The sequence below is a fragment of the Tauraco erythrolophus genome, unplaced genomic scaffold (assembly GCF_009769465.1).
Source record: "Tauraco erythrolophus isolate bTauEry1 unplaced genomic scaffold, bTauEry1.pri scaffold_56_arrow_ctg1, whole genome shotgun sequence".
Classification (NCBI taxonomy): domain Eukaryota; kingdom Metazoa; phylum Chordata; class Aves; order Musophagiformes; family Musophagidae; genus Tauraco; species Tauraco erythrolophus.
The window spans coordinates 292,416-307,419 of record NW_028238624.1 but is presented as its reverse complement, the minus strand read 5'-3'; the positions used below and the strand labels follow the sequence as shown (position 1 = coordinate 307,419).

The 15,004-nt window shown below is 50.7% G+C and overlaps 1 protein-coding gene across 1 annotated transcript; it reads left to right on the top strand.

Moving 5' to 3' along the window:
• The first annotated feature begins 11,655 nt into the window (after nucleotides 1–11,655).
• LOC147525861 (olfactory receptor 14C36-like) lies at nucleotides 11,656–12,702 on the top strand. Its single transcript, XM_086630861.1, has one exon. It carries the CDS (start codon nucleotides 11,656–11,658, stop codon nucleotides 12,700–12,702), a length of 1,047 nt encoding a protein of 348 aa, XP_086486987.1.
• Nucleotides 12,703–15,004: the final 2,302 nt, after the last annotated feature.

Below are 15,004 nucleotides of genomic sequence, written 5' to 3'. Positions count from 1 at the left end.
GTGTGCTTATGGGTTATAGTGACAGTGACATCACACTTCTCCTACAGCCACTGCTGTGTGTGTATGAGTTACATCATCGCACGTGTGTGCAGCGCATGGATTTCTGCTGAGAATGGTTCTTCTGAAAAGCCATATTTGGGCGTGGTTTAAATGTGATTTTGGTGACATCAGAAGCACCTACACAAGCCATGTGCCAGCTCCTGCCCTATCAGCTACTCAGGCACAAGCACATACCAACCTACTTTTTTGATTTACTCACATAATGTGTGGATGACCCCATCGGGCAGCCCCCACCCACTCGCTTGCTCAATCCCCACCTCTGGGTTGGGAGAGGGAACTAGAAGGACAAAAGCAAAAAAAAAATCTCATGGATCGAAATAAAGACGGTTTAATAAGTGGAGTAATCACTCCCAACAGCGTATCAATGCCCAGCCAGTACTGGGCAAAGGACACTTTGAAGAGCGCCCCATCACTCCCTCAGTTTTATCGCTGACCATGACATCATATGGTATGGATCATCCCTTGGGTTAGTTGGGGTCAGCTGTCCTGCCTTTGTCCCCTCCCAGCCTCTCACCACCCCCCACCTCCTTGCTGCCAGGGCAGTGACAAACAGAGGCGGCCATGACGCGGTGCAAGGGCTGCTCAGCAATAGCTACAACATCGGCGTGTTACCAAAGCTGGTTTGGCCACCACGGCAAAGCACAGCACCACAGGGGCTGCTGACAAGAAAATTAGCTCCATCCCAGCCAGACCCAGTGCAATCTCCACCCCTTAGTCTGTCCTGTTTGCATCCTGCTCAGGTCCTACAGCATCCAATACACTTTCGTTCACCACCACCACCTTCCACATCCTTTCACATGACATACACACACATACTGGCTTTGGCGGGTGCGGCTCAGTGGACTTGGACAAATCCTGGCACACTCCTGACTCCCCTCACTCACTCAGCCAGAGCTTTCTGAAACATTCAATCACATCATCAACCTAAGGACAAGGGAACCTATAGAGCACCAGCCTGCAGCCCACAGTGGTCTTGCAGGTAGCTGTGAGATCCTCCAGCACCATGGGGAAAGGGAGTACCCCACCACCACCCTTCCTCTTTAGCACTTCAAAATCCAGAGTGCAGCTCACGGGTTCATTGCCTGGTCCTTCTGGTTCACATGCTCATTTTGGAGATCCCTTTCAAGTCTTGTCCATATTGTTCCCATGCACGTATTCTTCTGAAGCTGGCATTTAGTCCTGGTTTTCCATGTTCACAGACAGCATTGCCTGTGTCTTGCAGCACAGAGAAAAGCTCAGAGTCTGCCCCAGTAACCCTGCATGGCCATCCTGCTGGGCAGGGCTGGGACTCGGGGGCTTCCTAGATCAGTTCACAGGATTGAGCTCTTCTTCGCACATTAAGAGGATTAGTGCGGAGCGCCCCTTGGTGGCCTCCTGGGAGGAGACAACAGCCCTCTGGCATGTTCCAGCTTCTCTGTGTTCTCCCTACCTCTTGAAGTCCCCCTCACTCCAAACATGTCTGGTCACCTCCAGGAGCCTGGTAAAGTGGGGGACATCGACCCATCCTTGTACTTTTGTTTTTATTCACATTTAAACTCTGAGTGTTCATTCCATTAGCTCTTTTTAAAGAAGGTTTTATCCATTTTATACCTCTGTTATAATGGCCATATATATTTAATTTCTCTGGCTTTAGGAATGCTTTTATATCTATTTACATGCATCGAGGTATCTCTGTATTTTAAATATTGTATCTATCATCAATAAAAATACATACATATTTGTACAGTCACTTTCATGTATATTTTTTTCTTGAAATGTACGTATTGTACACATGTGGGTATTATGGTGTTAAAAAATGTCTGTCACACAACAGCAGTGTCAGAGCTCAGTGCTTGTGCTCGACGTGAGACCTTCCCCTGCCTCTATCTGCTTCCAGTCTGCACCACCCTTCTCCAGAGAACCACCTTGGGCCCCTCCTGGGTCTGGTGTGAAAATCTGCCCTGCTGTGCTGAGGATCCCCTCTGAGCAGGGGTGACACAGCCTTTTCCACGTGCCTCCTCACCTGGCCATGGGCTCCCTGCTTGGCAGCACCTGGAGCCCTCCTCCATCTCCTCCCCACCTGCTGGTGGCCGTTCTGTTGTCAGTGGTGCCTCCAGCTGTGAACCCCCTCATCTCCAGCAGGAGGAACCAGGAGCTCAAGGATGCAATTAGGAAAGGGCTTACCTGGAAGTTTTTGCCATAGTGATAAACTCTCCATCTCCCTCCACAAATGACTCCCAGGACGTTCCATCCAAAACTGGTGCTTTGGTGTGTTCTTATTGTTACCATTATCATTATCATGAACTTCGACATTGATACTTGTGGTTCTTGTGTTCCCAGAGAAACGTTTGAGTTTGTCTCACTCGTCCAGACGCATGAACCTGCTCTATCTCACCTGGAGCTTGTGTAAGGCTGTGTCTAACACTGGGGCAGAGCTGGCTCCCCCACAGCATCTCTGTCATAAAATGGCATCTCCCCAGTGCACTGGGGAGATGAGTAGCCGTCATCCCCATCCAGCTGGAGCTTCTTCCCAGCCTGACCACCAAGGCCAGTGTGGAGTCCCCCAGCACCACAGCCAGATCACTCTGCAGAGCAGCCTTGGTAGATCCGGGCTCTGCGGAGATAATGGAGAGGGGCCCAGGAACGGCCAGGTAGATCAGGGAGGGGTGAGGGAAAGATCAGAACAGAGATGAGCTGGGCTGCAAATTGCCTCAGAGAGAAAAATGCCAGGATCCAGCTAATCCAAGGCAATGCCCAGACTGTGGTACCCTAAAGCATGCTCGTGGTGCAGAGCAAGTCCTTTCTGTCCTGGTGTTCCACCAGCCGGGGAAGTGGATGAAGAAGGATTGGTGTTCACAACTACCCATCTCTTAGTGTCATTGTCCATCCTCAAGGGTAGAGTCCAAAGGGAGGCTGGGACCCTGCGTCAGGGCTGGCGCTGGAGGAAGCCTGACTCAGCAGCCTTATGAGTTTGCTGCTGTCCTTCAGTCTCTGTGCCCAGCACATGTCCTTGAGACAGCCTCCTCCACCCCGTGCGTCAGCCCTTACACCACGGTCACCCACAGTCCTACTTCTCCATACCAGCCATTTCCAGCCCTAGTCATTCACCACGGACAAGGCGAGGGCTGATCTTTGGAATACAACTGGCTTTGTCCTCTTGCTGGGCTCAGTGTCTGCAACATTGTTCATGCTGCGTGCATGAGGGTCTTCTTCAGGAGGCGGGTTGCTTCAGTGATGGAAGTTTTTCCTATTAAAGTGAGTAAAGTTCAGCTAATGGACAGAAATTTTGCAAGGAGTTAACACTGACATGGTGAAATTACCAAGGTTCTGGTAGAAAAGGATGAGGCTCCTCATTTCTTAAATTTAAATGCTTAGCCAGGTCTTTGTGACCTGACTTTGTCATCAGTCTGGTAACCTGGTAACATATCTCACATCACTGTGGTGAGCAGCCACTGGCACTTCGTGCTGGGAGCCCCGGACCTAGTTCTGAGCCCCAGCGCCCTGCTCCACAGCTCTTAGTACCTCCCGTCTCATGCTGCCGTCCTCTTTCAGAAGCACCACCAAGCACATTACTCCCTGACCAGGTATGCAGAAGAGTGGAAATCCAGTGATGTCTCTGGTTAGAGAGAGATGACAGCATGAGGTACAAGCACAGTTACACTGTTTAGAGAAATAATCCACACGTCTCTTCCAGCTTCCCAGGATTTGGGTTAGGACTCCTAAAGCCACTTGTTGTCTCTCGTGCACATACAGCTGAAAGGGCTTTTCCAAATTTGAAAGTCCTAATGCAGGAGCTTCCATAAGTCTTTTCTTGATTTCATCAAACCTTTATGGCACTCAGCAGTCCATTCCAACAGTTTTACTGGACCCTTGCTGGCAGCATATAGTGGTTTAACAGTCAGTCCCAAATTCGGGATCCACAGCCGACACCGTCGAGCCATACCCGCAAATTCTCTCTGCTGTTTTTTTGATGTGGGTACAGAAATTCTGCGAATTGCCTCTTTCTGTTCTGCACTCAGTTTCCTCTGGTCTTGCATGATTTCAAATCCCAGGTATCGGACTCTGTCTTTTGCTATTTGGGCCTTTTTCTTGGAAACACGATATCCTGTAAGTCCTAGAAAGTTTAACAATCTTCTTGTAGCTTCTCGACATTCACTGATGTTACTCGAGTCAATTAATAAATCATCACCATACTGCAACCAGGTTATGTGCCCATTATTATTGTGCCACTGTTCCAATTCTTTTGCCAATACATGACCAAATAACGTTGGGCTGTTTGGAACCCTTGTGGTAGTTCCATCTGTGGAAAAATAACACAAACTGGGTGGGGGGGGGTGGGGGTGGAATGGGAGAATATTGTCCCCCAAAGTTCAGCTTACCTCTTAACATGAGCTGTAATATTAGAGCAGCCTTGAGATGAGACACAGTTGCTGCCCCCAGGAACAGAACGCACTTGGAATGGACAAGGCCTGCATCTAGTCAAACGGAATGTGCAATATCCGTGATGTGGGGAACAGAGTGGTACAGAGGTACTGTGGCTCATCCCTGTTATCATGGATAAAGAATGTCCGGTGAAGATAACCACATATTTGATATCAAGGAAGATGGTGAAATCGTGTTCTGAAGCTGAACTTTGCTCATTATAAAGTCATTATAACACCAAAACACACCTCCACCTCAAAAGCTACCCACCTCCAGGATGTGCAAAAGTATGTATGACTAAAGTCACTCAAGCTCCACCTGAAAGTAAAGAAATAGTATAAAATGGCTAAAGAGAAGGGGGATGTCAGAGAGAAGACCTCCATCAAAACGTCTGGGATCAGTCAACGGGTTGGATCTCTCTTCTCCCCTCCATAGGGACGCCTATTGGGTAAGAGCTCTGTGTTGTGCGCATTTACTTACTAACACCTTGCAGCTATTTAGTGTTATCACTGATCAGTTCTGGTTTTACATTACTTCAAATCAAATCTGTTTTCGCAGCCAGTCCCTATCACCGGCTGTCTTTGAATCTGTATCCTGTCACGAGCATATGTAATAAAATTTGTTTTATGTATATACATATAAATATAAATTTCCAGAATCTTCATAATTGACACAGAGGGTATAAGGGATTTGGCCCATTGCACTGCCCGTGGGGTCCCTGAACAGATCAGGCGAACACCCTCTGACTTAGCGGGCTGCCCAGGGTGGGCAGGCGGGTCGGGTACAAGGATTTCATAGATTTCATAGATTTCTAGGTTGGAAAAGACCTTAGAGATTATCCAGTCCAACTGTCCCTAATCCCCCATTAAACCGTATCCCTAAGCAGTTCATCCACCCTATTCTTAAACACATCCAGGGATGGGGACTCAACCACCTCCCTGGGCAGCCTATTCCAGTGGTAGACAACCCTTTCAGAGAAGAAATACTTCCTAACATCCAACCTGAATCTCCCCTGACTAAGCTTATATCCATTTCCTCTTGTTCTATCACCCATCACTAATGTAAAGAGCCCTTCCCCCACCTCCCCACCATCCCTTCTCAAGTATTTGTAGGCTGTAATCAGGTCTCCCCTCAGCATCCTCTTCTCCAGGCTAAACAGCCCCAACTCCCTCAGCCGCTCCTCATAAGTTTTATTTTCCAGCCCCTTGACCAGTTTAGTCGCCCTTCTCTGGACCCGCTCCAGGAGCTCAATATCTCTCTTAAAGCGAGGGGTCCAAAACTGGACACAATATTCCAGGTGCAGCCTCACCAGTGCCAAGTACAGGGGCAGGATCACTTCCCTGTTCCTGCTGGTCACACTATTCTTGATACACGCCAGTATCCCATTGGCCTTTTTGGCCACCTGGGCACACTGCTGGCTCATATCAAGCCGGTAGTCAACCAACACCCCCAGGTCCTTCTCCGCCAGGCAGCTCTCCAGCCACTCTTCCCCGAGCCTATAGCGATGCTTGGGGTTTTTATACCCCAAGTGAAGGACTCTGCACTTGGCCTTATTAAAGCTCATGCCATTGGCCTCAGCCCAACGATCCAGCCTGTTCAAATCCCTCTGAAGGGCCTCCCTACCCTCGAGCAGATCGACACAGCCTCCCAGCTTGGTGTCATCCGCAAACTTACTGAGGGCATATTCAATCCCCTCATCCAGGTCATTGATAAAGATGTTAAACAGAACCGGACCCAGCACTGAGCCCTGGGGAACCCCTCTGGTGACCGGCTTCCAGCCGGATTTAGCCCCATTTATCACCACTCTTTGGGCCCAGCCATCCAGCCAGTTTTTAACCCAAAGGAGGGTGTGCCTATCCAGGCCAGCAGTTACCAGTTTCTCAACCAGAACACTATGAGAGACTGTATCAAAGGCTTTACTGAGGTCAAGGAAAACTACATCCACAGCCCTTCCCTCGTCAACCAGGTGGGTCACCCTCATCATAGAAGGTGATCAGGTTTGATTGGCAAGACCTGCCTTTCATAAACCCATGTTGACTGGGCCTGATCACCTGGTTAACCTGTATGTGCTCATTCATAGCACTCAAGATAACCTGTTCCATGACTTTGCCCGTCACCGATGTCAGACTGACAGGCCTGTAGTTCCCCAGATCCTCCTTCCGCCCTTTTTTGTAAATGGGGGTAACATCCGCCAGCCTCCAGTCCAGTGGAACTTCCCCAGTGAGCCAAGACAGGGGTTTGGCAATGACATCTGCCAGCTCTCTCAGGACTCTTGGGTGGATACCATCAGGCTCCATAGACTTGTGGGCATCCAGCTGGCGAAGCAGATCCTTGACCCGTTCCTCTTGGATCACAGGAGCTTCGATCTGCTCTCAGACACCATAGGCCAGCTCACCTGGGAACTACTAACCTTATTATTAAAGACTGAGGCAAAGAAGGCATTAAGGACCTCAGCCTTGTCCTCATCCCTAGTGACTAATGTACCCCCTGTGGCCAGTAGGGGCTGAAGGTGATCTTTAGCCCTCCTTTTGTTATTAATGTATTTATAGAAGGACTTTTTGTTGTCCTTTATGGAGCAGGCTAGTCTAAGTTCCAGTTGGGCTTTTGCCCCCCTGATTTTCTCCCTACATGCCCTAACTTCCTCCCTCTAGTCCTACCTGGACACCTGCCCATTCTTCCAAAACTTATAGACATCCCTTTTTCTTTTGAGGTGTTCCCAAATCTCCTTTGTCATCCAAGCTGGTTTTCCACTCCGGCAGCTCGATTTCCGGCACACAGGGACAGCTCGCTCCTGTGCCTCCAGAATTTCCTTTTTGAGTAGTAACCAGCCCTCCTGCGCCCCCTTACCCTTGAGAGCTGTCTCCCACTGTACTCTATCAACCAGACTTCTAAACAGCCCAAAGTCAGCTCTCCCAAAGTCCAGTTTGGCCATTTTAGTGCTCCCCCTCCTAACCTCCCCTAGAATTGAGAATTCTATTATCTCGTGGTCACTATGCCCCAGGCGTCCTCCAACCTTCACATCTCCCACGAGACCTTCTCTGTTCACAAACAGCAGTTCTAGGGGAGCACCTTCTCTAGTCAGTTCACTGACCAGTTGTGATAGGAAGTTGTCCTCCACACACTGCAGGAATCGCCTAGACTGTTTCCTGACTGCCATGTTATACTTCCAGCAGACATCCGGTAGTTTAAAGTCACCCACAAGGACAAGGGCTAGTGAGCGCGAGACTTCCCCCAGTTGTTTAAAGAATAGTTCATCAGTCTCACTGTCCTGATAGGGTGGCCTGTAGCAGATTCCCACTACAGTATCCGCCTTCATAGGCTCCCCTTTGATTTTCACCCACAGACACTCCACCAAGTCATTCCCAACATTAAACTCTAAGCATTCTAGACCTTCCCTTACATAAAGGGCAACCCCGCCACCTCTCCTGTCCCTCCTGAAGAGCTTGTAGCCATCCATGGTAGCGCTCCAATCATACGAGTCATCCCACCATGTTTCTGTGATGGCAACTATGTCATAGTTTCCCCGGTTAACAAGGGCTTCCAGTTCCTCTTGTTTATTGCCCATACTGCGTGCGTTCGTATAGAAGCACGTAAGTTGGGCTCTCGACCCCAATGCACCCCTAGGGGGGGTAGCTTTAGTTCCTAAGCCTTTATTTTTAGACTTTCCTTTACCTCAATGCAACTTGTGTGTTGCTCCTGACTACACATATCACCCCCTACTATCACTGAGGCGACAGGCCGAAGGTACCTGCCTACACTCCTCTCGTCAGACACTGGAGGGCCGTCCTCGGCTGTTATTCCTCCAAGTCTGGCAACGCTCCCCACCCCCTTCACGTCTAGTTTGAAGCCCTATTGATGATCCCAGCTAGTTCTGCAGCAAGTAGCCTTTTCCCCCATGGAGACAAATCCGCCCCATCCCTGGCTAGAAGGCTGGGCCTTGAGAAGGTCAGCCTGTGATTAAAGAACCTTAGATTTTGTTCCTCACACCACTTTTATAGCCAAATAGTTAAATCCTCAGTCTGGAGTCTGATACTCCTTCGGTCTGGAGCACTGCTGGGCTTGGAGGATGCTGCCCTTGAACAGCAGCTGTGCTGAGCTCTGCCACTGTGTCTTGGCAGTTGATTGCACCAGTGTCACAGCTCTGTCTCCAACAGCAAGAGCTGCAGCTCATCCTATCTATGCCCCTGGCTGAAGACATTGCTGCACATTTGGGCTGAAGCAGCCCAGCTGTGGCACCAGGCTCACACTTCCCGTAAGGAAATCTCGTTTCCCAAACTCACTGTGTGCAAAAGCTTGGCATCAGAGCAGAGACACGGCATGGACAAAAGTCAGCAGAATGTCTTTTTTGCCCTACAACTACCAACACAGACTAAAATGCCTAAATTCACTAAACTGAAGCCATTTCCCCAGCTTGGAGAACTTTGATCCTTCCCTGTCACTTTCCTGTTGTGCTGCCAAATGATTGGGTAAGGAAAGTTAATTCTCATGCCCAACTCTTTTACCAATAGGAGAAATGACACTGCTGGAAATGAGTGTCTGTGCCACGCTGAGGGAGGGAACATCAGCGATTTCTTCAGTCTGTTTCAGAGTATGTTCCCCTGGAGCCCCAGGGACACCTGGAGGGAGCCCAGAGGGGGCAGAGACAGTGACGCCCTGGGCTGGTCCTCTGCTGCTGAGCTGGGCCGGGCTCCTGGGATGGAGGGGGCTCATGGCAAGCAGGCAGCACTGCAGAGAGATGGCTGTGCCCAGGAGCAGGGCTGGGGACACTGCCTGCAGGCACCCAGGGGAGACCTGCGAGGGTGAGAGAGCTTAAAGGGAGTTGTGAGAGGGAGGATGCTGGGAGCTGACTGTTGGAGAAATCTTCACCGACCTTGACTCAGTAAGTCTGAGGCTTTAGGGCATTGAATCTGCAGGTGCTGGAGGGATCTCCAAAAGCTGACACAACCCACAGCCTGTAAGTACAACTCTCATGTCTTTAGTGTAGGGGAGAAGGAAAACCTGTGGAGCAGGGTAACCCTACAGCATCATGAAATGGACAGGACATGATGACTACCTTCTCCCAGGGATGGCTGCAGGGCTGTGAAGCTGAATGTGCAGCCAGGGGTGCCCAGGGCTGTTCTTCCAAGGAGGTCCTTCTATTTCAGGCAATCATGTGCTGGGGCAGGGACGCTGCCGCCTGCCAGGGTCAGCACTCAGCTGCCCGGGGAGCTCCCCACGGCGCTGTGGGGACAAGTGTGGGTGGAAGGAGCAGCTCCTGGGAGGAGAGGGTCCTTCTGCTGTCAAAAGGGTGTTGTGTGGGTCAGAGCTGCTCACAGCTCCAGCTCACATTTCTGTGGGGACTTCTCAAGGAGAAGGTCAAAGCAAGGATTAGGATAGAGATAAGGAGATTTCCTGAGTCTGTGCTTTCAGGTTCCTCCTCGTGGGGAATCTGGGGGGAGAGATGGAAAAGGAGCTCTTGTGCTTGAACAAGTCACTGAGAGTTCTGAGCTGTAACTTGGAGATATCAGGAGGTCTGAGACAAGTTGTGAAAGTGCCTTCAGTCACTGCTCTGCCTATGGGCAGCACCAGCATCACCTTTGCTGGACTCATCAGGGTTGGTCTGGCCTGCCCTGTCCCACCTGCACACAGGAACATGTGCCCAGCCTGTGCCCTGCAAACAGGCAGTTTCTGTAGGTCCACGGTGAGTGCACAGCGGTTGGGATGGGGGCTGTGGGTGCTGACAGGGAGAAGACATGGGACAGGAAAACACCTCCCAGGAGGAAAATCTGCCGGCAGCAGAAGTACGACCAAGGAATGAGAAGAAATTCAACCCAGAAATGTTTTGGGAGGGAGAATTCAGAAAACTATGCAGGATCCCCTCGAAGGAAGACCCTTTCCTCTGAGCAAGCCCCCCTTGCCTCCTCTCCCACCCAGCAAAGCCTCTGCCCTGAGGGCGGTGGGGTCCAAGGCTCGAAGCACCTCCTCAGCAGCCAGAGCTCCAGCAGAGCCGTGCTGCAGCTCTCCAGCCACGTGCCCAGGTCCCTCTGCAGAGCACAGGGGCTGAGAGCAACTGCCCGGCCATGGTGGTGTCTGGGAGGTGGCGTGACCAGCTGGTCAGGGTAACGCTGTGCCCAGTGCCTGGCTGCCTCTGCCCTGGCCTCTCTCAGCCTCAGCCTCACCCTCACTGCTATTTTCCTCTTTCTCCACTTGTCTGTCTTACTGTTATTTCGTCCTTGCTCTCAGGCTCTCTGGGCAGATGGAGTTTCAGCTGCAGAGTCACACACTGATCTTGTGGGTCCATTCATGCAGGTGTGTCCATGGAAACAAGTGTCCCAGCTTTCCTCTGATCTGTGGAGGTCTGGTCAATGCAGTCTGTCGAGCCACAGTATGATCTGACTCTTACTGATATGACATGTTTAAGGCACTTGGTGGTCTATTTGGGGTTTTCTTTCAAGCTTTGAGCTGCCCTCAAGGGTGCAAACCTTCCCCATAGTGTATCTGTTTTTTCCTGAAAGTCCCATGGAGAAGATAAAGACTCTATGAATGAGGAAATGCTTTTTGGTGTGTGAAATGAGACATGAGTGTCTGGATATGGGGTGCTGAGTCCTTGAGAAGAGGTGAGACATTTAGTGGTTTCCACTGGATCACTCTGCTCTCAGCAGTGCCTGGTTGATTTCAGGGTCACTTGGGTGTTTGACCGCTCTCCACCTAAGCAAGGTGCAAGCCCAGGGCAGCTCGGAACAAGACGGAGGGACAGACCAGCTCCCCTCCCTCTGCACTGAGCCACAGCCAAGCCTCTTGCCTGGCAGGACTCACTCTCTTCTACTGAGTGCAGCAGCGATGCTGAGGGTTTCTGACATCCAAGAACACTCCCCAGGGCAGATGGGGGAGCTGTCAAAACCCCAAACCTCTCAAACTACCTCCTGCCATCCTGGTTCCTCAGCACTGGGCATGCAGATGCTGACAGGCACTTCTGCATTAAGAGAGGTTTCATCTGACAAAGTCAAACACCAGGAGTGTTCCCTGACCCCACCATTCCCATGAACCCACTGCTGCAGAGCAGGGCTGACTCCTTGGCAGCCAGAAAAAAACAGAGACCCTGCTCCTCATGGCACATTCAGCCAGCACCAATCAGAGCTCCACTGATGGAGGTGAAGGAAGGTCTCCTGGAAGAGGAAAAGGTGAGGTATGGAGCAGGGGGAGGATGTGTTAGAAATGGCTCTGATTTTGCTTAGAGAAGTCTCCCATAACTTGTCACTGTCTTTTCCCCTTTCAACAGGTCCCAATGTCCAGAGGAAGAAAATGTCCAACGGCAGCTCCATCACTGAGTTTCTCCTCCTGGAATTCGCAGACACATGGGAGCTGCAGCTCTTGAACTTCTGGCTCTTCCTGGGCATCTACCTGGCTGCTCTCCTGGGAAATGGCCTCATCATCACCACCATAGCCTGTGACCACCATCTCCACACCCCCATGTACTTCTTCCTCCTCAACCTCTCCCTTCTTGACCTGGGCTTCATCTCCACCACTGTGCCAAAATCTATGGTCAATTCCCTGTGGGACATCAGGGACATCTCCTACTCAGGATGTGCTGCTCAGATTATTTTTTTTCTCTTCTTGATATCAACAGAGTCTTGTCTCCTTACTGTAATGTCCTATGACCGCTACATTGCCATCTGCAAACCCCTGCATTACGAGACCCTCCTGGGCAGCAGAGCTTGTGTCCACATGGCAGCAGCTGCCTGGGACACCGGGTTTCTCAATTCTGTGCTGCACACGGCCAATACATTTTCACTACCCCTCTGCCACGGCAATGCCCTGGACCAGTTCTTCTGTGAAATCCCCCAGATCCTCAAGCTCTCCTGCTCACACTCCTACCTCAGGGAAGTTGGGCTTCTTGTGGTTAGTGCCTGTTTAGGATTTGGGTGTTTCGTGTTCATAGTGGTGTCCTATGTGCAGATCTTGAGGGCCGTGCTGAGGATCCCCTCTGAGCAGGGACGGCACAAAGCCTTTTCCACGTGCCTCCCTCACCTGGCCGTGGTCTCCATGTATGTCAGCACTGCCATGTTTGCCCACTTGAAGCCCCCCTCTATCTCCTCCCCATCAATGAATCTGCTGCTGTCAGTGCTGTACTCGGTGGTGCCTCCAGCAGTGAACCCCCTCATCTATAGCATGAGGAACCAGGAGCTCAAAGTTGCCCTGAGGAAAGTGATTTCATGGACATCTTTCAATACTGATAAACTTCCAGGCTTTCTCCACAAATGACTCCAAGACAGGCCCATGCTTTGTGTTATTATCATTATTGTTATGGCTATTTGGAGTTTTATGTTCGTAGACCAATGATTGGATTTCCCATACTCCATCTGGAGCATGAACTGAGCTCTGTCTCACCTGGATCCCATATAAAACTCTGTTACGACTGTTTCATAGTGTCTCTCTAATAAAAAGGATCTTCCCTGTGCGCTGCCTGATGTTTGGGCTGTTTTCCAAACCTTGTGTCAGGAAGAGGTCCAACACACTGCACCTCAAAAGGGTCCATTGATCTGTGGTTTCAAGAGCAAAAAGCTCATTGCTGTGTTGTGACCAGCCGGAGAATCGGGTTTAGGATTCGCCTGTTGGTGCCTGGTGACAGTGGAGATGGTAGATGGTCACTGAGGTACATACCCAGTTCTTTCCCACATGTGACAGGGCAGAAGAAATCTTCCAGGAGGGGAATCTGTAGCTACCTGGATATTCCGGGGGATCTCCACGGACCGCATGTGCCTGGGGTGTGACTGCAGCTCCACAAAGTGAGAGATTGGCCAGGTGGCACCACGCAAAAGGAAATTGTTAATTCCAGATATTCACAGGGAAACAAGGACTCTGAGTCACAGATGGAATGTTTTAACATGGTTACAATCCACCAGCAATTAAAGATTTATTATAAAGATAATGATATGAGGTAGATCAAAGGTTGAATTTTAGCAACACTGGGTGATTAACCGATGCCAGCAGAGGCAGTGGAACCCAGCTGGCACAGGGAAGGGGGACTGGAGAGATGCAGGAGCTGGCTGAGGAGCTCCAGGTCCAGGACTGTCGTGCTGTCCTGGGGTGCGGGGCTGGTGGCAGCAAAGGAGTGGCCAAATTCAGTCAGGGTTGGGGATCACCTACAATATGAGCACAGGAGAGTCAGAGAGTGACTGGGCTCTGTGTCCTCGTGCCTTTGGGGTCAGCTCAAGCCTTGAGACGGATGGGGAGCCTGACTGCCCCTCACTGCCCCCCAGCAGCTGCGGTGCCCTTCAGAGGGGCTGTGACTGTGGGGAAGAGTGCCCAGAGCTCTGCAGCACCCACCAGTGAAGTGGGCACTGTCATGGGACCAGCCCAGACTGGGCCCTTGCACTGGGAAGAGGGGAAGAGAACTAGGGATGCTGGAGAGGGGCTGGGCTGGGTTGGGATGTGCCTGGGCAAGAAAAAATGCCAGTGTAGAGCTAAGCTGTGGAGTGGGCAGATGGGGACACACAGAAGGGTGCACGTGATGCAGAGCCAAGTGTCATGGTGGAAGAAGCAAAGCACAAAAGATGCAGAAGAGAGGGGCTCAGTCTGTGCCTTTTTTCCTGGACAACCCAGGGAACCTGTCCCGGGCTGATTTTCCCTGACCGCCCAACACACCAGCCATTTCCATCTCTGGTCATACATCCAGCCCTGAGGAGGCATCTCTTCTGCATGGTCACCCCCCTCCTTCTCCACAGCTCTGTTATACCCAACTCCACCACAATTACTAATTAAAAGGGAACTAATTTCCTACTGACCCTCACTATGTATCACGTCCTGGAGCTCTTGGTCCATCTGGTCTCTCAGCCAAGCCCGTTCTCAGACAGCTCCAGCTGGATCAGGTGCTTGTCAGACAAGTTTGAAAATCTCCACTGACTGAGATCCCACCAACTGGCCTGAGTCCTCACTCCAGTGTTTGACTCTGAGGGATTTCTCAAAAACTCACCTCTCTCAGCCTCCCTTTGTCCACGATGGGCTCCAGGCCACAACCATCCTTCTGGCCTCTGCAGAACTTGCTCCAATCTGTCAGGATCTTTCTGGTGCTGGGGAGCCCCAGACTGGACACAGCAGTCCTGATGCGGTCCTGTGGTGGGTTAAACTTGGCCAGCAGCCGGACACCCACCCAGCTGCTCACTCACTCCCCTGACTCAACAGAGCACTGGGTGAAAATAAACCAGAAATACTCATGGATCAGGATAAAGAAAAGGAGATCATCTACTAGTTACTGTCATGGGCAAAGAAGAGTTGACTTGGGAATGATCAATTTCATTTATTACCAATTAAAAAAAGAATTAAATTGAGAGAAACTATAACAAAAGTATTCAAGACCATTCCCCCACTGCATTACTTTTTTCCAGGCTCAAATTACTCCTTTATTCCCAACTCTTCTACCCACTTAATCCCAGGACATGCAGAGAGGGATGGTGAACAGTCAGTACAGAACATCTCTGCCACTCCTTCCTCTCACTTTTCCCCTGCTCCAGTGTGAGTCCTTTCCATGGCATCCCACTATATTTATGGTCAAGGCTATGTCTTG

Coding starts and splice junctions, on each gene's coding strand:
- LOC147525861 (XM_086630861.1), top strand. CDS start 11,656: ATGGCTCTGATTTTGCTTAGAGAAGTCTCCCATAACTTGTCACTGTCT.